The sequence below is a fragment of the Emys orbicularis genome, chromosome 1 (assembly GCF_028017835.1).
Source record: "Emys orbicularis isolate rEmyOrb1 chromosome 1, rEmyOrb1.hap1, whole genome shotgun sequence".
NCBI classification, from domain to species: Eukaryota; Metazoa; Chordata; order Testudines; family Emydidae; genus Emys; species Emys orbicularis.
In genome coordinates, this window is record NC_088683.1 from 271,334,166 (window position 1) to 271,358,557 (window position 24,392).

At 41.9% G+C, this 24,392-nt stretch overlaps 1 protein-coding gene across 1 annotated transcript in view; it reads right to left on the bottom strand.

The window, feature by feature from the left end:
• Positions 1 to 1,353: 1,353 nt before the first annotated feature.
• The window catches only part of DNAJC3 (DnaJ heat shock protein family (Hsp40) member C3), a 62,515-nt gene continuing 39,476 nt past the window's right edge, over positions 1,354 to 24,392 (bottom strand). Inside the window, exons 7-13 of the mRNA XM_065423658.1 lie at positions 24,022 to 24,203; positions 20,914 to 21,033; positions 18,392 to 18,497; positions 18,184 to 18,304; positions 7,194 to 7,326; positions 6,047 to 6,195; positions 1,354 to 1,508 (exon numbers count right to left, since the gene is read on the bottom strand). Coding sequence (XP_065279730.1) covers positions 1,354 to 1,508; positions 6,047 to 6,195; positions 7,194 to 7,326; positions 18,184 to 18,304; positions 18,392 to 18,497; positions 20,914 to 21,033; positions 24,022 to 24,203 — 966 coding nt within the window. The remainder of the gene's footprint in view (positions 1,509 to 6,046; positions 6,196 to 7,193; positions 7,327 to 18,183; positions 18,305 to 18,391; positions 18,498 to 20,913; positions 21,034 to 24,021; positions 24,204 to 24,392) is intronic.

Consider the following 24,392-nt stretch of genomic DNA (forward strand, 5'->3'; position numbering starts at 1 on the left):
CATTCATTATTTTTCTACCTTCACAATTAGATTGTTGAGAATACTCAGTTGTGTACTTGACTGTTATAGTTTACAGTTGCCACACCACCACCAATCATCAAAGTCACATTTGTATCCCATTTGTGTTTAAACAACTCAGTCCACATGTTTTGGCCTAAAATAAAACCGGATTTATTTTGGCCAAACAAGCAAGGAATGGATACCTTGGCTGCTTCACAAGGACCTCATGCAATTGCATGGCATGGCGCACATTATTTTGTCCGCCTGTCACCCAGAAGAGAAGTGAGGTTTTAATAAGGTGCAACCCTAGCTTCAGACTCTTTTCCTTTACAGATGCCAGGCTCTAGTACATTTTGGATCTATAACCTACTACACAGTCACTTTAAACTTATATGGATCCTGAATTGGGCACTAGCAGAAGTTACCTTTTACACATTTCTCCTTATTTTAAAGTATTTATTAAAATCAGATGCAAGTTGCTGCATATTTGGGGAAGTATCACATTAAATTGCCCTGCTCAAATCTCAAGCAGGTTTTGTGTAAAAAGTACAAAATACAAAACCAATCAAGAAACTCTGGCTATTTAAGTATAATTCAGAAGCAACATGTTCAAAATGAGGGAATTTTTTACTTTCATGTTTGACAGATGCCGTTAGAATAGAGACCAATCATTCCAACTGATTTCAGATTACCAAACAAATATAAGTAGGTAGACATTTTCAAACAGTAACAATCTGGTTTTAAATAATCTTTTTAAAATAAATCTGTGGTGGACTCTTCACTCTCTACGTACGGCATCAGTGTAACAAAAATAACACAATGCAGTAGTTGGTCAAGTCATTAGTCTTTCTTTTTAAGAATACTGAAAGATGGATCATTACCCTGCATACACTAACTCTCATTTTCATTTGTGAATATAAAGATTGGTATACATAGTAACTTTTTACACCTCTATTAGGCTCTACTTCCAAAAAGCATTTAAGCACATTCTTAACTTTAAGCATATGCTTAAGTGTCATTGAATTTGATAGGATTTAAGCATGTGTTTATATGTTTTCCAGGTCTTAATGTTTCTTCCTCAGTAGTAGTCAGGATTTCTGCATGCACTACTACAAATATATTAGTGCTAACAAAATCCTGGCCCACCCACTCACCATTATAGGATTGTTAAATTCACACTGCAGCAAAACTTTTTATTTTTTTGTAATATTAAAGAGCTAGCTTTCCTTCTAATAAAGTAACTCTTTAGTTAAGAGCAACATATATGAAATTTAAATTGTTGAATCCTGGACAGAGTTTTTAAATAAAAGTATTAAGTAAATCAGTGGCAGTTACAGAAAAATAGTCTTGGTTCTAATTAAAGTGGAATTTAAATTTAAATGGTCCTCCAGAGCTGAAAGGGCTGAATCCTTGCCATGTGTTCCAGGTTCTGTGAAAAGGGTTTCCTCCTCCCTGTTGGCTTTCTGCATCCAATGGATCTTCTCCTGCATCAAACTTCCTCCTCATTTCTAAGGAAATATACATACATGGTAAAAAAAAGACACAGACTTCACACATTACAGAAACAGTCTACCAATCAAGAGTATTTTGGTACCTCCAGCAGGACAAGAGGAAGAGATAAGTAGTTTTAAAGTGTCCCTAACTCCAGACAGATGCAATAATTAATTTGGTTTATTTACTGGCATGTCTATGGATCCTATTACCACAGAAACTGCCAGTTTAATTTGCCAGTATACTTTTACTGATAAATTATAATAGAGTGACTTATGTTTTAACAGTTGATGTTTTCAAAGCACTCTAGGGGATTTAGATATATTAATGAAAAGTACCTAAACTAGGGCTGTGAATCGCAGTTAACTCAAATGACTAACACAAACCAAATTAAAAATAGTTGTGATTAATTGCAGTTTTAATTGCACTGTTAAACAATAATAGAATACCAATTTTAATTTATTGTAAATATTTTGGACGTTTTTCTACATTTTCAAATATATTGATTTCAGTTACAAACACAATACAAGGGTACAGTGCTCCCTTTATATTTTTGATTACAAATATTTGCACTGTAAAAACAAACAAAAGAAACAGTATTTTTCAATTCACCTCACTTTATCGTGAAAGTGCAACTTACACATGTAGAATTTTTTTTTACATAACTGCAAACAAAACCATGTAAAACTTTAGAGCCTACAAGTCCACTCAGTCCTACTTCTTGTTCAGCCAATCCCTCAGACAAACAAGTTTGTTTACATTTACGGGAGATAATGCTGCCCACGTCTTATTTACAATATCACCTGAAAGTGAGAACAGGCGTTGGCATGGCACTGTTGTAGCCGGCATTGGAAGAGGTATTTAAGTGTCAGATACGCTAAACATTCATATGCCCCTTCATGCTTTAACCACCATTCCAGAGGACATGCTTCCATGCTGATGATGCTTGTTAAAAAAATGTGTTCATTAAATTTGTGACTGAACTCCTTGGGGGGAGAATTGTATGTCTCCTGTTCCATGGTTTTACCTGCATTCTGCCATATATTTTGTGTTATGGCAGTCTCGGATGACGACTCAGCATATGTTGTTCGATTTAAGAACACTATCACTGCAGATCTGACAAAACACAAAGAAGGTACCAATATGAGATTTCTAAAGATAGCTACAGCACTTGACCCAAGGTTTAAGAATCTGAAGTGCCATCCAAAATCTGAGCGGGATGAAGTGTGGAACATACTGTCAGAAGTCTTAAAAGTTCAACACTCTGATGTGGAAACTACAGAACCCAAATCACCAAAAAAGAAAATTAACCTTCTCTTGGTGGCATACAACTTCGATGATGAAAATGAAGGTGCATTGTTCTGCACTGCTTTGGATCACTATCAAGCAAAATCCACCTGTTCCCTCTTTCAGGTGACATTGTAAATAAGAAGTGGGCAGCATTATCTCCTGTAAATGTAAACAAACTTGTTTGTCTTAGCAAATGGCTGAACAAGAAGTAGGACTGAGTGGACTTGTAGGCTCTAAAGTTTTACATGGTTTTGTTTGAGTGCAGTTATGTAAAAATAATAATTCTACATTTGTAAGTTGCACTTTCACCATAAAGTGAGGTGAATTGAAAAATACTGTTTCTTGTTTGTTTTTACAGTGCAAATATTTGTAATCAAACATATAAAGAGAGCACTGTACCCTTTGTATTGTGTTGTAACTGAAATCAATATATTTGAAAATGTAGGAAACCGTCCAAAAATATTTACAATAAATTAAAATTGGTATTCTATTATTGTTTAACAGTGCAATTAAAACTGTGATTAATCATGACTTCTTTAATCTCACGATTAAGTGCGATTTTTTTAAACCATTTGACAGCCCTAATTTAAACCCTTTACGCTGCTTCTGAAAATCTTAAAGTAGTTTAGTATGAGGGCTTGAGAGCCTTTAATACGGCTTGCAAAAGCAACATGCCGACTCCCCCCTACCCCGCAAACAAAGACATAAAAAATGAAAAAATATTCTCTTAAATTTCACATAAGATCTACCCAATTAGTCAACCCTTAACACATCATCCAACTGATCATTAACTAGAAAATTTATCTACTTGCTGCTAGCTCTGCACAGAGTCTTGGGTAGGCAGGCAGGCAGGCAGGTTTGCGATTCCAGACAGCCTTTTGAAAGCCTCTTCACAATAATTTGTGTTAGTTTCTCATAAGATCTGTAGTCACTGAATTAGTTCTAGGGTTTATAAACACCCTCCAGGCCTTGTTTTGAAAGTGCAAGTCTCCTGCCCTCCCAGAGCAGCACAAAAGATGGGGAGGAGTGTGTATTAGACAAAATTTGGAACCTCTGCAAAGTAGTGTGCCAATTGGCTGGTTAGGTCTTCTTGGTGAGGTCACACCTGTGATTTGTACTCTGTAACTGAGATGCACTTGTTTAATCAATACCCCAGCCACCCAGTATGTAAATAAAACAGTCTTTAATTGTCATTCCATTTCTCAGCCCCCATCATACTAAAGGTATTAAATAGGGAGGTGGAGGGGAGACAACCTAAAAGCTATAGCCACTTCTCCCCCATGTCACTCCACTCACTAGCACCACTGCAAGCTTTTCTGCCTTCAAAACAGAGTTTATTTTGATGATAAATTGGGGCTGATTAATGTTCCTGATGTAGATTTTTCAAAGAAACATGGTATTGATAGCAGCTCAGCTACAGGGAAGAGCTGCTAAACAGAGTGGCCAGCAGCAACTATTAGTGAAAAACTGCCTCCTATTTTTGGTTGCTATATTCTCTCCCCCCTCCTCCCCCTTCCATCCCAAGCTGAAGAGCAGATCCTTAGAGGGTGGGGAGGAGGTCTCACATCACTTCAACAGAGTGACCATATCACAGTCCCAACTGTTTTTCACGGGTAGCTGGACTAGTTTGTGGATTGTTTTGCTTTTCAGAAGACAGGAATACAAGAAGCTTCTGATTTAGCCTCTGCCCAATTCCATCTGAGTGTACTTAATATGGACACTTTCAAAATTAAATGTTAGAACCCTCTAAGAGTATTTTCCAAGAAATTTTTGGTTTTGGACATAAACTTGATGGGAGCAAAAATTGTGCCTTAATATTTTCTCCACTATCATGTGGGAAAAGAAGTCCCAGAAAGAGAACTCTGAAAAATAACTTTTATTCTGTTTTTAAATGCAAGTCATTAAAATAGCATTAAGGTATTCTACGGTGTGTTTTTAGTCCATTAATATATTCCACGGATAGCTGAAGTTTTTCTGCTTGTGACCTTATGCCTTACAGTGCACGTTTGGTATGTATAACAGAAAATAAAACACCAACCCAGGAATGTCTTAACACTCAATTTAAAGAGAAGTGAGTAAGAACCATTTTGAAGTTTTAATGTCCTTCCTGGCCAAAAGGACGGGATAAAAGTTAAGATCAACCCGTTATTCTGTGCCATGTTCCAGTAACAGAGGCAGAATTTTAGCTTCCCGTTATAAACACATTGCAAGTCTGAACAGGTCTTTCCTGCCCTGTGCTACTAACCATAGTTCCACTGATTTGTGGTGGAATTACAGGGCCTCGCCTCTATACTACTTCTCAGATGAAAAATAACAGGACTGTTACTACACTATTAGAAGACTTTCCTTTCTCCCCCTTACTTTGTTATCACCCGGGGTGTGTTGGGGCATTGTTTTATGTTTTTCATTAACCCTTTTAAAAACTTCTCATAGTGACCTGGGTCCTTAGATCTATTCAAGTTGAGACAGAAGTTGTAAACTCTCTAGGACTAATTCAACAGCTCCATTACAGTCCTCAGGCCATTCAGTGGTTTCAGCGCCTACTCCTCCCTCCCCCAGACCCGACAGCCCATTTGTAGCTCACCCTCTTTATTCCCCTATCTTGGCCAATGCAGACGTTGCAATTTACAGATAGAAAAATCTGTGATGTGGATTTAGCAATTCAGTGGATTCTGTATTGTGCAGGTGATTTATAGGTAAATAATAATCTCCTTGCCAAACTAGACAAAACTACCAGTCTTTGCTGAGGCAAAACAGAAGTTCAGAGTTTTTAAGCCAAACTATCATTAAAATGGAACAAGACCACATGAATTTTATCCAACTTCCCTCAGCTTTCTAGAAAAAAAAAATCTATCCTAGTTTATACCATCTTTGAAATTCAATTGTTTGGTTTTATTTTTTGAGAACTTGGATTTTGGTTAGAGGAGAGAGGGAAATACAAGGTGATCATATGTAGTTTAGAATGGCTAGCTTCCCTATTTCCATTTATTACTCAGGTGTGTGTTTGAAGTCTGTTTTGGGTTCTTATTGAAGTCATTAAAACAGTATGATATTCTTGTATTGCCATTTCATGGCAGATAACGTGACAAAAATAGAATCATAGAAGATTAGGGTTGGAAGAGACCTCAAGAGGTCATCTAGTCAAATCCTCTGCTCAAAGCAGGACCAACCCCAACTAAATCATAATAGGTCATAATGGACATCACAGTTGTGTTAGTTCCGTCCATTATTCTGAAAAGAACCACTGTGTAAATTTAATCAATACCTGGGTCAGTAAGTACTTCTTTAGCAGCTGCTATATCAATAAACTTTTTCTCTGCCTTCTTCTTCTCCTCTTCATTCTGGAAGTTATCCGGGTGCCACTGAGATGCTAGCTTTCTATATGCTTTTATGATTTCTTGTTTTCTCGCATTTCTGGGGAGGAAGGAAATTAAGTTACTTATAAAGTTTCCAACTGTTCATGTGCCACATTAATGAGCTTGCGATGTAGTTATAAATATGGTGATACAACAGACTAACAGGCACCCAGAAAACCAAATATTCACTAGTTAACATTTTGCTGCTGGCAGTCAAGATTTCTCTGACAGTAATGGCTTCCTCTAATAAGAGTAGTAGAAAACAGGTTGCGATTTTAAGTAAAACAAACCCAATTTTTCAGTTTACTTTCCTCGGAAAGCTCATAATTTATTAATTGTTATTATTATTGTTATTATTATTATTAAGTACTCAAGAGAATGTTAGTTGTTCAATATCTTAACTTTTTGTTTACGTCTCTGAGCTGAAGAGTGTACAATAGATTCGGAGATGATATAACAATTGAGTCAAACACAAAATTGAAAGAGGACAGGCAGGGTCACGAAAATAAGATTGGTAAAGAATGTGCACAACAGTATGGTTTTTTTGTTTGTTTGTTTGTTTTTTTTAAATAAAAATCATTACGTTTGTTTCGATCAGGCCCATGACAGAAGTGAATTTTTAGGAGGTATTTACTAGCTTTTTTCCAGCAAGTCTTCTTAAACTGTCCCAAGCTACTGTGCTCTCAGAAATGAATTTTAACTTTTTCTTCCCTTCCATAATTCTCTTCTGTCATTCTTTGGTTTCCCAAACTGGTTGCCAACCTTTTTGCTCCATTATATTTGGAACTCTTTGCTAATGAGGGATTATTTCCCTGTTTATTGCCAGTTAGCACTTCTTTATTCCTTATTAGGAGACTTTCTGAACAAATGCTACTTAGAGGCTGAAGAAAAAAACAACAACAACAACCTTATGACCACGTAAAATCTAAACAATTTTAAAGTGGAGGGAGAGAGAATAGGGAAAGATACCCAAAAAAGCATAAATACAAGTGGCAAACGTTAGACTATTTGATTAGCGACCGACTATGTAAAAAACATTCTGGACATTCATCTCACCTTTTTATTCCTAAAATTTTGTAATAATCTCTCTTCTGAGATTGCTTCAACATCCTCTGGGCTCTCTCTAGGCCTTCACGAATCTGTTGGTCATTTTCACTGTTGGCCTGAGCAGTTTCATAATCTTGAATAGCTGCCCATAAAAATGAATGTAAGAGCATATTATACACCTCACTAAATCAACCTTACTTAAAAAAACAACAATCACTCAGTTTAGATTAAGTACTAACCCTATCCCTAGAACTCAGATGTTTTGCCACTATTATTTGTAAGCAGCAAAACTAATTGCTGAAACTTTATGAAAAAGTCTTAATTTTGTCATATTTTCCTTGGTATTTGTAAGTATCAGACAAGAACTATATTCTGACTCTTACTCAATGAAGCTCATTGTTTTATCTGCCTATGGTTTCTTAATGCTCTTTGGAATCCCTCAGATGCTCAAACAAATTGTGATGCCCCAAGGTAAATCTTGTCTATACTAGGGGGTTTGCACTCCTGGCTAACCCAGCGTAGGCAAGGCCTAACTCACCAAAGCAAGGAAATTAACTTGTAGTTTTTAATCCTTCGAATATGGAGCACACCTGGAAACTGGCAGCATCCCAAGGCATCAGAAGGAAGTCTGGATCTAGGTCTTGTTTGGGATGGGGCAAAGAGGGTGGAGAGAAGGAATTCAGGACCAAGTACTTGTGGGGAGAAGGATTATGTGAGGATCCTGACTTTAATTTTAGACTTTGATTGAAGTGGGACCCTAAATGGATCTAAGGAAAGTGAGGATCAAGCACTTTTTTGAATGGGTAGGGAAGGGAGGAAATGGGACTTAGTGGTTGGTCAGAAGAAAGTTTCCTTGTAGGGTGCATTGAATAAAAGATTGGGAAACATGCCTTATAGTGACAGACTCCAGGGACTCGAACAGTTTCGCTTAAACAAGAGAAAGATAAAGGATGATTTGATCACAGTATGTAAGAGGACTTAGGTGTTGCTACACGCAGTGTTGTAACACCCAACTTTTATAAAAATCACAGGAATCCACAAAGCTTAGGCTCTCCGTGCAATGCAGAGGGAAAGGCAGGCACCTGAAAAGAGATTCCACAAAAGCCAGCATGCTAGCTGTGAAGCTGCCTAAACTCACCAATGGGTAATAATGAAAGGGGTGTGTCCTAAGCCTCACCCCTCCCACAGAGCTTGGTGCCTAAATCCAGGTTGCAGGAGGTGCCTCTCTTCTGTCTGCGATCCACTCAGCTTAGGCACCTTGCAAGAAACACCAGAGATGTATTCCACAGTGGAACAGTTTCAACAGGAGAGAGAGAGGGAGCCCCGCACCAATGGTTAGGGTGCTCTCCTGAGAGGGGGGAGACTCCTATTCAAAGCTTTTCTCCCTGCAGGCAGAGAAGAGGGAAATTGAACCCAGGGCTCCCACTTCCGGAGTACGGGCTCTAACCACTGGGAGAACAGTTATCAGGGAGGCCCTGTTGGATTACTTTAGATAGAATATATGGGCCAGAAGGTAAAAGGTGTTAACATGAGCCTAGACAGTGATAAACAAGGTTTGGTATAGAGAGACCTCAGCCTCCTCACTACCATGGCAAACACATCAGAAAATTCATGCCACAGGTTAGAGGTCCCCCCTTGATTAAAACAAGGCAAAAAGCAAAACTCAGTGACAATGCACAACAAAGTTAATCAAAACCTATTACAGCAATGGTCCCCAAACTTTCTCACACACACACACCCTTATCCCTGTCCATGCCCTCCCCGGAGCCAAGACCAGGAGCGGCGCCGCAGCTCGAGGAGGTGGGGACGCGGAGAGGGGCAAGGGAGCTGAGGCCGGGGCTGGCAGCTGGGACCCTGGGCATGGGGCCAGGAGCAGAGCTGGGTGGTGCTCCCTCCTGGCCCACGGTGGGGGCTGGCCTGGGCCCCAGTTGCACCCTCCCAAACGTTCCTCCCCACAGTTTGGGGACCTCTGTATTAAAGTCTTTTTCAGGAGGATGAATATTGGTTAGAGTCTTATTTTATTAAACAATCTCTTTTAGTGGGGAAGGTTAGCTCTGTGGTTCAGCTCTGAGTCTGAAATGAGTCACTTTCCTGCTTTTGACAAAACAGACACACAGGAGAGAAGAGAGAGGATAGCAAAGATGGGGAAAATATGGCTTTTGTTGATGTTCTCAGGATACGGGGTGGCATGTGAATCATGGACAGGTGCTTTAGGCTGCAAGGTCCACCACAACAGCTGTTGCTCTGTACCCCAAGTCACCTGCCAAGGCAGAGACACCATCTGATTGGTCTGGCAGGTCCTGCTCCTTCACTGGTCCTCAGGCCGAGCAGAGCTTGTGGTGTGGGTGCCATGCAGCGCAGTTGATTTCAGGATCAGGTAAAAAGCAGAGAGAGAGTAGATAGGAGGAAGACAGTGGGGGACAGAAAGGGACACACAAAGCAGAAGAAGAAAGAGTAGGATCTCACACATATTAGGCTGGGGTCCTCACTGGTGCAGCGATAATGATTGAGCATCCCAGTGGAGTATTAAGGTCTGGTGTCACCCCAAAATCCATCCACTGCATCTGTGGTGATGGTAAAAAAGTTTCTTCCCTCCCTCCACCTTAAGCCTCTTTGTAAGGTCTCCAAACGGAAGTAGCAGGTGGAACAGACTGTCCTTTTATTATTTTGTTTTACCAGTTAGGCCTTATTTCTGGCACACCAATTTGGGTTCATCAATTTCTGGTCCCACACTTCTCTTATTTATTAGGAATGATTTTAACACAGGCCTTGAGTTATATTAATAGGCCTTTTTGTTTAGACTAATTTAGGTTTTTGTCTCCCTTTAGCACTTTTTCCCCATGAACATTTATTGTTATAGGTTACGATGACATTTTATGAACTTTTACTTATTTTTTACAGCTGATCTTATAATCAGGGTAAATCTGTAGGCCCAGTTATTACTATAGCACCAAACCTCCACCTCCTTGTATTTTAAATTGGCTTAAAATGCCCTCTAAGCATGCAGATTGGGCCCTGTCGACAAGATAGGTGGGAGAATGCCTGTCTTTATCTAGTTTGTGGCTCATGCTGGGACTTTGTCCAGGTGCCTAGAGTGAGAAAGCAGCATGCATGCCCAGAGGCAGAAACAGATACATTGGGGACTTTTACAGCAAAAATGTAGGCACCAATTTAGATGCCTATGGGGTTAGGCAGCAGCCAAGCAGGAGATTATGGATCTCAGTGGCACCTAAGTCCCTTTGTAGCTCTGGCCTTAAATACCTACATGGGGAACAAAACTCTGAAAAACCCTTTATCAATCTAGCAGACAAAGGTATACCAAGATCCAATGGCTAGAAGGTGAAGCTAGAGAAATTTAGACAAGAAATAAGGCAAAAATTTTTAACAGTGAGAATAATTAACCATTGGAACAATTTACCAAGGGTAATGGTGGATTTCCCCTAACTGGCAATTTTAAAATCAAGTTTGGATATTCTGCCTAAAAGATATGCTGTAATTTAAGTAAGAATTAATTCAGATAGCCCTATGGCAGTCCGACTAGATTATCACAATAGTCCTAGGGCCTTGGAATCTATGCTACAGCAACTAAAGAGAAATATAGAAGAGGCAAGGGCATAATCAGAGCATTCTGCAGCTAGGATGTTTACAGCAATTGGCAGGCAGGTTGCAACAATCAGCATTGGAAAGAGGCCACTGCAGTTATACCACTAGTCTTAAATACTCAATGCAGTTGGAGGTTTCATTATATAGGACCTATCTTCAATGTGCATTTGTTTTCAGCCCTTGGTGCCCAAGCAGCATATGCTACAAGGCCCCCTTTTACATGGGTTTATGATGACAACAGAACAGCTAATCATCTGAAATCTATGCAGACACGTACATACCATACGGTTATATTGGTTTAGGAAGAAACAATATAGCGTATAAATAAAATTTTGCTTTTAAATCCCATACATAATATATGTGCTTCTACTTGGAATTCTCACTTCATCAGATGAATACTGCTTCTATTTCAACAGCATGCAGTCTTTATCAGATACATAACAAGCAAAATACTGCAATGACTGTGCAAAGGGACTAGGCATTTTAAAGAGGTATGCAGTTTGTTTTGTGCTTTGTTCATAAGAGATAGCATGTTGAATCACTGGGGAATTAGAAGTAGTTTTTCTAGATTTGATTTCTTCTTTTAGAAGAACAAAACATTTCTTCATAAGAAAATTGAATTATTGCTATAAAGTAATAAGTGAAATACTTAGACTTCAAATTTTAATATTCTTCAACAGGCCCTGATTTGCATTTTATGTGTAATGAGCACTTTCCCCTTCACTGTGTTATAATCTTGAGAGTCTCATAAGTCTAAGACTCTTATGTTTCCTAAGTAAAAGTCTTTGCATCAAGATTATTTTCAAGCAGATGGTATTTCTCAGCAGGTGTTACATTTATCTTTTTGCTGTTTCTGTGCAAGACAGCAGGAGGTGCTAGCTAATTTATATTAGACACTTGACAAGAGTGTGATTTTGTTTCAAGTAAGGTATTCAAAAACAAAAGCTAGAAAGAATACTTCTGATGCCCCAGTGATTCACACTATCTTTTACAAACAAAGCACAAATAAGATTTCTATTCATTCTTGTATGGCTAGATCATCTGCTAGCCCCACTGATTTGTCACTTGAACCAAAGCACTTTGCCTGCTGCTTAATACTTTGTCAAGTCACTTAAAAACACAGCAGGCTATACCAGCCCATAATATATACACTACTGCATCTGATGGGGATAATGAAAATGCAGGGACTTCTCCATTACACTGCTTTATTGCCCCATAATGCTAAGCACCAGTGTAATTAATTTGCTGCATAGAACATGAAAGGGTATGTCCCATCATTAATTTCTAACAAATGCATATTACAGACTTGGTGTAACAGATTGCTCATTTTTACCGAATGCCACGTGCATCTACAGTACACCGCTATCAACTAACAGTTTAAAGTAAAACATTTTCTTCTTCGAGTGCTTGCACATGTCCATTCCAATGTAGATATGAGCGTGCCCTGAGCACAATTGCTGGAATATTTTCCCCTAGTGGTATCTGTCAGGTTGGCTCCAGCACCCTCTGGTGCCGTGCACTCGTAGCGCCGGTATAAAGCAGAGCACCTCCGGTACCTCGCCATGAGACCCAGATCCAGACTCCGGTACCGAGCCCGGCATTGAGCCTCAAGAAGAAGCCCCACAGGTCCTGGCTGATACAAAGGGTGGGGTGGTGACCCTTCAGCTAGTCCTAGCCTCCTCTTCCCCAGATGAGGCTGTGGTAGCAGTGGGTGTGCAAGATGACCACAAGGCTTACTAAGACTTACTAAAGTAGGTGGCCTGGATGTGGCCGATTCTGTGGCTAGATCTATGGCCACAGCAGCGACCACACACAGAAGCTCGTGGTTGTAGTCATTGGGTTTCCCCCTGGAGATACAATTAACCCTCTAAGACCTCCCCTTTGAAGGGCCCTCATTCTTTTTGGAGCAAACTGATGCGAGGCTCTACAGGCTTAAGGATTCTAAGGTGACTTTGAAATCCCTGGGGCTATATACCCCAGCGGCATCCAGGAAGCATTACAGGCCCCAACAGACTGGACGTTACTTTGCCCAGCCAAACAGGACCTGCAGAGGAGGAAGAACAGGGGGTTCAGGTGTAAACCGCCACCGGCTTTCACAGCAGGGCTGATGCAGGCCACCCCCAGACAGTCAGGCAGCTTGAAGCACTCCTTTTGACAAAATGCTTCAGGTAGACCTCTCAATCCCCGCAATACTGGATCCAATTACCCCTGTTTTCAAACTGCTTGTCCCACTTCTTCAGAGCCTGGACTTTCATTACGTCAGACCGCTGGGTACTCAGCACACTAGAAGTGGTATACATCCTCCAGTCTGTGTCTATCCCGACTTCCCACTCTCCCTCTCCGTCCCTCTTCAGGGACCCTTCTCACAAGCAACTTTTGGTACTGGCTTCCATCATTCCCTTTCTGGATCCGAGGGATTGGTATACCGCCCTCGATTTAAAGGACATATACTTCCACATATCGATTTTCCAAGGCCACAGAGGTTCCTAAAATTTGTTGTGAACCAAGTAAATTACCAGTTTGCAGTGCTTCCATTCGGCCTGTCAGCCATTCCACAGGTCTTTACCAAATGTATGGCAGTGGGGACAGCTTTTCCTCAGGAAGCATGGAGTGAATGTCTTCACATACCTCAACAACTGGCTACTCAAAGGCCAGTCAAGAGCTCAGGTAGAATCCAACATCCATCTCATCCAATTAACCTTCTGGGCCCTAGGCCTACTGATAAAGACACAGAAATCCACTCATCCTGGTGGAGAGAATAGAGTTCATTGGTGTAGTTCTCAACTCCATTCAGGCAAGAGCCTTGCTCCTGGAAGACCGGTTTTGGACAATTACAGTTTTGATAAGGTCCTTTCAGACCCACCCGGTCACAACAGCTCAAAAATGTCTGAGTCCTCTGAACCACATGACATCATACACTTATGTTGTACGGGGGGGAGGGATAGCTCAGTGGTTTGAGCATTGGCCTGCTAAACCCAGAGTTGTGAGTTCAATCCTTGAGAGGGCCAATTAGGGAATCTGGGGCAAAAATCTGACTGGGGATTGGTCCTGCTTTGAGCAGGGGGTTGGACTAGATGACCTCCTGAGGTCCCTTCCAACCCTGATATTCTATGATTCTATGTGAGGCTGTCTCTCAGACCTCTCCAAGTGTGGCTGGCCAGGGTGTATTCACCTCCCCGGAATCACCTGGATTCAGAGCTCACCATGTCGGCTCAAGTCCTTGATTCACTGACTTGGTGACTGAACAACTGCATGGTCTGTGCAGGAGTGCCCTTTTTGTGACCCCACTCTCTAATCTTGGACACATCAGCATTGGGGAGCCCACTTAGGGGCCCTCAAGACTTAAGGCCTATGGTCTCCAGAAGAGCTCTCTCTTCATATCAATGTCAGAAAGCTCAGGACAGTCCATCTAGCCTGCCAAGCATTCCTGCCCCACATTACAAACAAAGTAATTTCAGTTCTCCAGGACAACATGACTGCCATGTTCTACATCAACAGGCAGGGCAGAGCTTACTCCTTCCCCTTATGCCAGGAAGCAATCCAGCTATGGGAGTTCTGCATAACGCATTCAATACATCTTGAGGCATCATACCTACTGGGAAAACAGAACCAGCTGGCAGATTACCTCTTCAGATCTTTCTTCTCTCACCACGAATGGTCCCTTTGGCAAGACATTGCAGGGGGCATTTTCCAATGGTGGGGGACTCCCCTTATAGACCTGTTTGCTACCTACAACAACAGGAAATGCGACCAGTTCTGTTCCCTGCAAGGCCACAGCCCAAGGTCTCTTACAGACGCCTTCCTGCTATCCTGGATAGATCACCTGTATTACGTCTTTCCCCCTATACAGATGATATGCAAGGTTCTGATGAAGATCAAGTGGGACTGGGCATGGGTAATTCTCATAGCCCCGGCATGGCCCAGGCAGCATTGGTTCGCCACCCTGTTAGGCCTCTTGATGGAGACCCCACTCCTGCTTTTGCTACACCCGGACCTGATCTCCCGAGACCAGTCGGCTTCTCCACCCAAACCTCAGCTCTCTTCATCTGACAGCCTAGAAGCTCCATGGCTGAATCCTGAGAAGCAAGCTTTCTCTGAGTAAGTCCATGGAGTCCTGCTAGGCAACAGAAAACCCTCCACCAGAGCCACTTACCTTGCAAAATGGAAGCAATTCTCCATCTGGTCCTCCCAACGCAGAGTTCCGCTCACACAGTCCTCATTGCAACTATGTTAGAGTACCTTTTGCATCTCAAACAACAGAGTCTGGCTATTTCTTCAGTCAAGGTCCACCTAGCAGCGATATCAGTCTTCCATCCCTGGGTCAACCACCAGTCTGTCTTTTTGCATGAGATGGTTATTAATTTTCTTAAAGGCCTGGAGCGGTTATAGCCCAGGCAAGACAGCCTATTCCTCCCTGGGACCTATACCTCGTCTTATCAAAGCTTATGGCTCCCCCGTTCGAGCTGCTTTCAAGGTGCTCGTTGGTTCATCTTTCCTGGAAAGTGTCCTTCTTAGTGGCCATCACCTCAGCCAGAAGGGATTCGGAAATCTGTGTCCTCACATTGGAGGCCTCATATACAATCCTCTTTAGGGGATAAGGTGCAGCTGCATCTGCACCCAGCGTTCCTCCTGAAAGTGGTTTAGCAATTCCACTGCAATCAAGCAAACTTCCTACCAGTGTTCTTCCCACAGCCGCATGTGAACAGGGAGGAGCAACGTCTACACTCCTTAGATGTTCAACATGCCCTGGCATCCTATATACAAAGAACCAAGCCGTTTCGCAGATCAACCCAGCTGCTCATAGCGAGAGCCGAGAGGCTGAAAGGCCTTCCCATCTTCACCCAGAGAATCGCATCCTGGATTACATCATGCATTTGTGCATGTTACAAGCTGCCCGGTGTTCCTCCTCCGGCTAACCGGACTGCTCATTCCACAAGATCGCAAGCCTCCTTGGCCACTTTCCTAGGACAAGTCCCTATTCAGGACATCTGCAGGGCAGTAACCTGGTCTTCGGTGCACATGTTCTCAACATGCTATGCCATCACCCAGCAGGCCAGAGATGATGCCAACTTCAGCCATGCAGTCTTGCAATCAGCTTGTTCTTGAACTCAGAGCCCACCTCCTGTGCAACTGCTTGAAAGTCACCTACATTGGAATGGACATGCGCAAGCACTCGAAGAACAATTACTAATATTTCTGTAACTGTTGTTGTTTGAGATGTGTTGCATATGTCCATTCCAAAACCCAGCCTCCATCCCCTCTTATCGAACTCAACCAGTAAGAAGAAATTGAGGGAGTGCAGGGTCGGCAGGGCCCTTTATACTGGCACTATGAGCATGCAGCACCAGAGGGCACTGGAGCCGACCCTATGGATACCATTAGGGGAAAAATTCCAGCAACTGTACTCAGGGCATGCACACACCTACATGGGAATGGACATGTGCAACACATCTTGAAGAACAGTTGCAGAAAGGTTAGTAACACTTTTTTTTAAGTGACTAACATTTTTAGATTTTGCAAATAGTAAAAATACAGGCATGTAAGTTCTCTAGTGAAGAAAGAGCAGAAGGGATAGGAACAATTAGTGCTGCACACCTCAAGAGAGGCATGATCGGGAGTACTGTTGGCATGACCAGAGTGCAGTGACCCTAGCACCAGAAGAAAGTGCACACTGTTCCTTCTTAAAGATGTAGTGAATGTCAGTTCTAAGCATGCTCCCCTCCCGGAGGCTTTCTGCCCAACTATTCTCTATGCAAGTGCACTGAATCTAGTCACTGCTGCTTGGGCATTATAACCCTATTCACAGTCCTCCTCTGAGCAACACTTCAGAAGATTAGTCCTATCTCCGAATATATGTAGCAGGTTATGTTGTGCTATATTTGAGGGAGTGGCAGCATGGGGACCTCCTACCCACTAAAGGAAATTAACTTATCAAGCCATGAAATTTTATTATTACCACCTCCTTTTACCATAGCTTGAAGTGTTATTAATGGCTATAAAGTTATCCATATATTTTAAAAACCCATAATCAGTAACTATTTCCAGTGGCAGTGAATTCCATAGGCTGATGCATGAAACATCATTTCTCTTTATTAGTTCTATATTCCCATCTAATTTCATAATGTATCCCTTATTCATATTTGGGGACAGGATAAAAAGAAAGAAAGGGGTAATCAGCTTCCTCTATGCCTTTGTCAATTTTGAATACTGTACTCCAATTAAGTCTCTTCTAATTCTTCTTTCAAGGCTTAATAAATCTAGTCTTTGCAATCTATCCAATGTGTCACATCAAACCTCTAACCATCTAAGGCAGGGGTGGGCAAACTTTTTGACCCGAGGGCCACATCTGGGTAAGGAAATTGTATGGCGGGCCATGAATGCTCACGAAATTGGGGTTGGGGTGCAGGAGGGGGTGATGGCTCTGGCTGGGGGTGTGGGCTCTGGAGGGGGCCAGAAAAGAGGAGTTCAGGGTGCGGGAGGGAGCTCCGGGCTGGGGCAGGGGCGCTGGAAGGGGTCGGTGTGCAGGCTCCAGGCGGTACTTACCTCAAGCAGCTCCTGGAAGCAACAGCATGTCCCCAATCCGGCTCCTACATGGAGGCATGGACAGGCAGCTCTACGCGCTGCCCCATCCGTAGGTGCCGCCCCTGCAGCTCCCAATTGGGAGCTGCGGGGGCGGCACTTGGGGCGGGGGCAGCGTGCAGCATCCCCTTGCTGCCCCTACGCGTAGGAGACTGAGGGAGGACATGCTGCTGCTTCCAGAAGCTGCAGAGCCATGGCACGTGCAGAGCAGGGCAAGTCCCGGACTCCGCTCCCCAGCAGGAGCTTGAGGGCTGGATTAAAACGTCTGAAGGGCCGGATGTGGCCCCCGGGCCGTAGTTTGCCCACCCCTGATCTAAGGACTTGTCTACGTAGCACTAGCAAAAGCACTGTAGTAGGGTATGATTTGTAAAGTGCTCTAACTGCCTTGTGTAGGCCCCGCTGGTGCACTCTAAAAGATACCTAATTTTCGTTAATGTAGTCCTGGTACTTTTCAGAGCATGCCAGCAAGGCCTACATGGGGCAGTTAGAGTGCAGCGTGTTATTGTGCTTTACAAATCATACTCCTCTGGCATGCTTTGCTGTGTCTTGTAGACAAGCCCTTAATTGCCCTTACCTCACTGTATGCTTTTAAGACAACTTTGCATAGGATAAAGATAGGCGTGTACTGCTGTCTTAATAACAATTCAGTTAAAGAAAACAGAAGTATCAGCACTGATTGCATGCCATAAAACATATTGTAGCATCCAAACGTTTGTGAAGATTGCCAGTAAACGCTTCAGCAGAGGTTGTCTGGAGGAGTTATTCTTGTAGTATTCTTTAAAGTTTGAAACCATAAATCTTAAGTCAAAAGTTTTACCTTCCTCATATTGGTCTTCTAATAAATAGGCTTCTGCTCTGTCTTTTAAAGCATTCACATTAGCTGGTTCCAGCAGCAGAACTTCTGTGCAAACTTTTATGGCTTCAGCAGACTGCTCATTCTGAAAAGGGGAAGGGAAAACAATGTTTGTATTTGTATTTCTTGTGAAATATTATTTACTCACAAGGGTAAAAATGTTCTTTTTTACCTTTGAGAAGCAGTGACAGATCCTTTCTTTGGCACGAGTAGTGTAAATAGGGACCTTTGGCTCAGTTTTCATTACAGATTCATATTTACTGATGGCATCTGTGTACCTATTTTAATTGCGAAAATAAACTGAGTATTTTGGAACACAATTATTTTCTAAGCAACTGTATCAATTCTTCAGTGGTCATTCAATGTACCAACTCATACAAAGTAACTTGGAAACTGTCACTGGGCAATTTGTTTGGTTTGGGATGATGTGCATCTCTTGCAATGCCCCTCTCAGCCTCAGAGACTGTGTCTGGGCCAGCAGGAGAAAGAAAACTCTTAGCCCCTTTAAGAACTGCACCCCCCCACCCACCCACCCCTTCATGGGTTTGAGAAGAGGAAGAGGAGGGGGCTCTTTGGTTGATTGGTTGGACAGATGCATGCAGCAGAAGCTTATCAGCTCCCACACACCGAAAGGGGAAGGCTTATAAGCCCTCCCCCACTGCCTGGAAGAACCATTCTGCACGAGAAAAGTTCTTCCCTCCCTGCCTTGGGGTTACAGGAGGACAGAGTTTCAGGGCCCTGCTGTGGGTATCATGTAAGGAATTTTTCCCTCACTGCCAGCTTAGCCAGGCAGAATGACTTTTTTGCCTTCCTTTCAGCAGCCCAGGGACCCAGTGGTAGGTTAGGTTAGGTTGTAAAATTCACACTGTTGCAACTTAACAGGTGCCCAGTGCAGGTACTTGTTCAATAGGGAATCTAGTTCCCTAAAAACGTGGAATTGTACGTGATTAGAAGAAGGCATCTCCTAAAGAAGGTGGGGGTGGAGTTGGGGCTCCTAATGTCCAGTATAGTGAGGAGATAACCCCCTTAAACCTCACATAAGGGTAAGGCAGTGGGGTCCCAGCTATGGGCTGGGATCAGGTTAGTTGGGGAACAGATTACACAGGTACAACAACCTGCACTGGACAAGTTATTGCTGGATAGTTCCCAGATGTGTTACTTAATAAAGTTATGACCAGTTAAATCACATTTCCAGTGGCTTGTCTGTCTTTCTGCAGTGTTCATGACAACGCTACTTTGCATACTTTCATATGCAGGGAGGCTCCACAATGAAAGCACCATTTGCTGAGCAATTCAAGTGAGCCAAAAGAGAGACTGACTATTGTGCTCCTGTGACTCCCAACAGCCTAAAAAGCTGAACCAAGGTTTATGTTTTTAAATGCACAGAAACTAACATTTGTCTGAAATGTAAGATTTTTCTGAAACACAAACGGAAGTGCGGGGTTAAAGTTTCCATTCCATCCCTAACTAATCACATCGTGCCTAGATTTTGGAGCACAAACAATACATTATTTATGCACCTCACTGTGAGCTGGTCTCAGGCCCCTTCAGACAAATTTGGGATGGATTAAGGCTGGCATCCCATCAGAGAGAGTTATTTTAATGTTGTTCGTTGTGTGTTTTAGCATCCCGAAGAAAAGTTCTGAGCACATTACATATATAGCAACTTTCAAGGCTCCAGTAATTCTTTTCTTGCTTCCTGAGTCATGACAAACTCATGAAAAATGTATTTAAAGGCTGCAGTGATATTTTAATTTGCAAGTATGCTGTGATCTCCACTTTTAAACACTGATGCATTAAAATACACTTTTAAATAAGAGACAACATTTAACACAAATTAACAGCACTGACACTTGAATTTACTGGTGAAATGAATAGCCACATAAAGCTTTCCAGAGAGGCCACACAATACACCAATAAAATTACTCAAAAAGTTTATTGATTTTTTTAATATTTATCAGCAACTCTGCTGATAAAAATTTGCTTTCTTTGTCATTTTTGCTGTACTGTAAAGCAAACTAGTTTTCCTACACACATACTACTAAGTATAAGAAATGCACATTTGAGAATTTAAGTATTCCAGATTTCATTCTCAAAGTTAAAAAAACATATCTGCTACCACACCACATTTGAAATCCAGATAAATGATGAAAAAGCTACTTCCACTCTATCACTTTACATACCACCTAGCACAACTGTGGTTATGTGTTTGACAATAAATCATACAAAACTGAGAAGAAGCAAGTAGCAGAAATTAAAAAAAAAAAAAAAGACTATTCATCACATCTCAGGGTTGGGGTGGGGAGCCCCATTTGCTTGGCGCGCCTATTATCAAGGGACAATTTGTAGTAGCATTCATCTTTATTTATTAGTTATATGGTGCTATGACACCTGAGAGCTGAATACAAACATTGATCTTATAATCTATTTCATAGAAAGAGCAAAATAAAATGGCAATAGGCCATGGAGAGTAGGAAGGGAAACAGGACAAGTAAGGAGGAACAGATGCTACTGATGGTACACGTGGGTTGACGTCTATTTTTAAAACTGAAATTCTCATGGCCGTGCCCAGTGTTCCATCCCACATGTCAAACACAAAACAAAACAAACTTTCTCCAAATCTGTGAAGTTTTACTGCTTCAGGAGGAGTCATAGTACTGGTATCATTCAGTAAATGCTGACTAGTGCTCTTACCTGCCTTCCCTGATGAGTTCCTCTGCTGACTCGATTTGCTTATTAAGTTTCTTTACTTGTTTATAGTGAGAAAAACACAGCTTATGGTCCTGGTCAAGTTTCAGACACTCTCGGACTTCACTTTTCATGCAGGAAAAAGAAACATTAAGGGATTTCAAAAAGAAGTAGAGGACAGTATTTTTTAAAAAGCTGTCTGGAGTGACAGGTTTTTCTGCATTGCATTCTCTCTTCCACTCAAGAACATGTTAATGTGTGATTTTAATGAGAAACATCCTCCTGAGTTTACAGCTTTTTTCCCCCAGTACTTTATGTTGCCAGAAATTTATACTCGGCATAAAGTTATACTACATATTACAATATACACCTCTACCCCGATAGAACACAACCCGACATAACACGAATTTGTATATAACGCGGTAAAGCAGCACTCTGGGGGGGGGGGGGCGGGGCTGCGCACCCTGGTGGATCAAAGCAAGTTCGATATAACGCGGTTTCACTTATAACGTGGTAAGATTTTTTGGCTCCCGAGGACAGTGTTATATCGGGGTAGAGGTGTATTGTTCTCTAGTATATATTTCCAACTGTTTTGTCCGGCATTTGATAGTTATTTGACACAACTATCTGTGATGACTGATTTTCCAGTATATTCTTACTCCACACATACCATTACAGTCCATGTTAGCATAAAAACATTGTACACCTCCTAAACCAGGACAGACCACTCTGATGGGACTCGGATACTTGACTCAAAAGATGTCAGTTTAATTTTTAAAAACCTCTTCAGAGAATGCTTATTTGCCTAGAACCCATGCGGCAGGAGCAGTATATTTTGAAATAGGCCAGTGTTCTTTGAAATCCCTAAAATGCAAGGGTGCTAATAAGGAAAGTCTTGGATTGGTACAGCTGTCATCCTGTCATGTCTTATGTCATGTCTCAAAAGGATAATGAAAATGCTGATATATGTCTCTGCTAAGAGCAAAGTAAAGTCCTTACAGCATGAAGCCAAGACAACCTAAGAAGGAAGGGACAATCAGAGGAACAGACATGAACTTGGGGGCCTGAGGAGTAGTAGTAACCTCACTCATGAAGTCCCAGAGCTACAAAACTTATCTTTCTAACTAAATCTCCTAACATACTCTAGCTCGTTTTTCACATCCCAGAAGAGTGAGTGCAGATGCTTCTTTTTGCTTTTATGGATAACTTCTCTCCACTGTATGTTTCAAACAGTGTTTTGCTTAATTGCACTTACAGCTTGATTTGGCCCATGAATGGGAAGAAAATTGATGTGGCCTGAAGGTCCTAGGAGACAAAATAATCTCTCTATCCTTGAAAAAAAGAGAACAAGTGGGGTCTTCTTCTTCTTAGCATATGCACAACATGCCTCAGGTGGCCCGTGACCAGGATTCATCACTGAATTTGGACCACCGGTTGGATCATTAGCCTCCCCAGCCCGGGCACTGACAGGGAGTGCAACGTGAATGCTGATCCATACCCCAACAAGTGGGGTTCACTGATGTATAGCTATCCAAGGTCACCTCAAAAAGGTGGGGGGTTGGGAGGGGATACAATCTTCACCCTTAGAGATACCATACCTGCTGGAAGAGGATCCATGCTAGCATGAAATAAATACCCAGGCTTAAGTAGAGAACCACACTCATTTGAGGTTTCCAAAATTGTGGGGGATGTAAAGTTCCATGAGAGGGTAAGGGTCACGATGGGACACTTGCCTGGCAATAAATCATGGCCTTATGTAAGGCCCCCTGGTGGTTATATAAGATGAGGCCTTATGTAAGGCCCCCTGGTGGTTATATAAGATGAGGCCTTATGTAAGGAACAATTGAACCAATCGGTGTGGGGCTATACATGTGATAAACACATGATTCTCCTTCTTGTCCAATCAGTAGATGTGTAATTATAGCCTAATTGTGTTACGTAATGTTAAGAAAGACTATAAAAGAAAGCTTGTAATAAACAGAGTTGGAGTCCGCTTGAGTTCAGCTTGCAACCACATTGGTCGTGTGCTTTATCCGCTCCGCATGAGACCCCACACAAAATCCCTGTCCTCATTCATTCTGACATCCATTCTACTAACAAGGAAGGGAGAGAAACCTAAAAAGACAACTCAGGATAGTAAGCTGCAATCCCCTGTTCTCTCAATTTCCCCCATCTCGGACTCAGCAGTTGCTTTTCAGTAGAAGTACTCTGTGACAGATAGCAGGGAGCAGACTCTCTTCCAGAAGATTCTAATGATGCCCTCTATCCAGCTTTTATTATGTGAGTGAAAGCAATGGACATTGTGATGAATTCAGGGCAGTGAGAAGGCAGCTTGTCAAAGTACAAGAGCACAGAGGTTGAACTCTAGCCAGACTTAGTCTGAATGAACTTCAATCTGAGTACAAGTGAGATGGGGTTTGAATGATCTGGGGACTGGAAGAGAGAAGACAACACAGATGGCACTGAAAAGCAAAGTATTTGTTGATAGTATACTGAGTCCTTGATCCCTAAACCCAAAGTGTTTCAATGACCAAGATCTTTTTCAAAGCAGTTGAGACCATCTGGACTGTCTCCAGTCTCAATCCCCAAGTCTCATCTGTATCCATATGCGAGTAGGTTTTTCCACTTAGAGACTATCCATGAAACATTCTCCAAATACATTTGCAAGAGCTCTCCATGGAAGGTCTTTCAGCTGTATTTGGATCAGTTCATTCTTGACCAATCTGGCCACCCTTCTTCACTAATTCCTCCTTTTTCACTGTGCCCATTTTCTTTTGTTTGACAGACTAGCTGGCTTTTTCTGAGCCACTAGAGGAGCTGCAGTCTCTACCCATAGAGATGCAACAAACACCAGACTTTATTAGGTTATTTTAATTATTAGTGTACATAATATGCAGAGTTCCAGGCACCATATCTTGTGCTAAAACACTGATAAACAAGAACTGTACAGAGACAGGCCAATGAGTACTTCCACACAATGACTATGTTGACAAAAGTGTCTGCACTAATCCTACCACTCACTCATTTTGCCTTTCATTATAGTAGATGGGCCCAACTTCCTTGCCATGGGCTTTGTGTTTTCATTTTTGCTATTACAAACAATGGTAAACTTACCTGAGTGACAGTTCATGGTCCCCCAACTGGTAGTATATTGTGCTGATTTTATAGAAGGCTTCAGTGTTATCATTCTTCAGTTTGGTAGCAGCTTTTAAGTCACTAATGGCTTTGCCTGGTTCTCCTTCCTTTATATAGCATTCAGCTCGAAGCTCCCGCAGCTCTGCATCCCAAACGCAAACCTTGAGAAACCAAAATGAAAGCTAGACTTTGATCTATAAGCATTTCACTTGTTTTAAAATCCTACCTAATTTCATATTGCCTCTTGTGATGGATCACTGTTCTACTCGTGTAGAGTGCCTGAAATTTAACATCAATGCACTTCCCAGAGAGCAGAGATATTTCAAAGCCATTCCTCCAAAAGATACCAG